At 32.6% G+C, this 2,101-nt stretch overlaps 1 protein-coding gene across 1 annotated transcript; it reads left to right on the top strand.

Annotated features, from left to right (window-relative positions):
* Window positions 1-598: 598 nt before the first annotated feature.
* LOC137834489 (transcription factor bHLH162) lies at window positions 599-1,706 on the top strand. The gene is given in 4 exon segments (XM_068642524.2): window positions 599-876; window positions 1,070-1,414; window positions 1,520-1,617; window positions 1,619-1,706. Coding segments are annotated over 4 exon segments (663 nt in total). The 5' UTR covers window positions 599-744.
* The last annotated feature ends 395 nt before the right edge of the window (window positions 1,707-2,101 follow it).

Genomic DNA, 2,101 nt, shown 5'->3' with positions numbered 1-2,101 from the left:
CAATACAAATTTGTAAATTACAATTAATTGATAATTTAAAAAAAAAATTGTAGCAAAAGATATTTGTGATCATGAATCATAATCAATTTATAAAAACTTAACATATAAATCCATAATAAAGAGTTTACCATGAATTTATCATATATTTATGGAATTATGTCTAATTTTAATGACAAAATATACTTAAAACAATAACAATAGCACACACATGATCCAATAAAAAATAAAATCAAACTTATAAAGTAAAATTTCATATAATTTTATGTTATAGTTTTAAAATATTTATAGTGAATATAAAATTTTATTCATGTTATGTACTTTTCAATGGCGTAATATTCTTGAAAACAATGAAAAGGGCAGACATGGATTATCATTGCAGCAGAACGTAGGCGTGCTGTCTAGCCAGAAGAAATGTACGAGGGAGGACCTACTGCAGTAATAGTCTGATCAAATGAGATGCACAACACTGACTTTAGGTGTGAATTTGATCTTTTTAACACAGCCGCAACACGAGCCTCACGTCACGGCTACCAAAAATATAATGTCTATAAAGGGACGAGGTTTCTGTTTCGGTCTTATTGCTCTAACATCCTAGTGATTCACCGTTAGTGTGAGTGTGATGAGCCAATGTCGCTAAATCGTATGATAAATGTAATATCTTTTAGTATAAATGCATAACTGACTAAACATCTTCTCAGAATCCTGAATTCTAAATATAAAATTTGAAGGTTATTCTCTTGCCGCATGGATCAGCAACGGGAAAATCAACCTTCTTCAACCAGAGTCGACAGAAAGATTGTAGAGAAAAACAGGCGAAACCATATGAAGAATCTTTATTCTGAACTCAACTCTCTTCTCCCTAGTTATAATCCCAAGGTCTGTTTTCTCTCTCTCTCTCTCTCTCTTTCTCTCTCTACTTATACACCTCATGCATGCGAGGAAATCATGTATACTTTTTTTTGTTCAATCATGCATCCATAAAACCTGAATTTTTTTTATATTATGTGATGAAATTACAGTGATGAATTCGTATACTGATATGGTGTAGTCTTTTGTTTAATTAACTCAGCAAGTGGTGGCGCTGCCTGATCAAATAGACGAGGCAACGGAGTACATAAAAAGCCTAGAGGCAAAAGTTAGGATGGCGAAGGAGAAGAAAGAAAGGTTAATAATGGAAAGGAAGAGAACTCGAAGTGGTTTCTCTAGTGATTTTGAAGCACGAGGAAACCTAAAGCCGCCAAAAATGGAGATTCATGAAACGGGTTCTGTGCTTCGAGTCATTCTAACATGTGGGATTGATGACCATTTCGTTTTCTGTGAAATTATCAGAATATTGCATGAAGAGAATGTTGACGTAATCAATACCAGTTATTCAGTTGTTGGAGATTCGGTGATTCATGTTGTGCTCGGGGAGGTTAGTATATATGTCTTATAATTGTTAGAAAAAAAACTCGTTTTACACAAAAGCAAGGAATTTATAACCATTTTCCTCTCTTTGCTTATTATATACTTTATGCAGGTTGGGCAATCAATGTTCCAATCTGGAGCTAGCAAAGTGAGTGAGAAGCTGAAATGGTTCGTAAACAGATCTATCTGTGATGAAGAAATGGACCCTAATGTTATGGGATTCTGAAATTGGAACTACTCATACATGGGTGCTTCTAGATCTTACCCTAGACAATGGCTTACCACCAAATCCTAAGTAAATTTAAAATATAAATTTATATGTACAGAAATTAAGGGCAATGCCTTTAGCCTCTGATGTGTGTAAGAAAAAAATAAGAGCACTGCAGTATTGGACATAATTTCCGAAAAAATTGGTATTATGTTGTTACTTATTTCACTGCAATCAGTATTTCTTGATTTACACAAATGCTAATACCCACCGATTATAATAAGTGTTACTTGATTTATCGAAAATAAGAAATTCTGTCTTACTATTTTGATAGTCAATGTCAAGAGCATTAAGTGCGAAAAATTGTAAAGAATCAATATCAGAATATCACAAAGAGTGTTAAAACTATTAAGTGAAAATGGTTGAAGTATATTAGAATTTTCTAAATATTAAACTTCTATTTTGTAATAAAATTTGAAAGTAGAA

The sequence above is a fragment of the Phaseolus vulgaris genome, chromosome 5, assembly GCF_051622355.1.
Source record: "Phaseolus vulgaris cultivar YP4 chromosome 5, ASM5162235v1, whole genome shotgun sequence".
Lineage (NCBI taxonomy): Eukaryota > Viridiplantae > Streptophyta > Magnoliopsida > Fabales > Fabaceae > Phaseolus > Phaseolus vulgaris.
The sequence above is the reverse complement of the archived record's forward strand: the minus strand, read 5'-3'. Positions and strand labels throughout refer to the sequence as shown.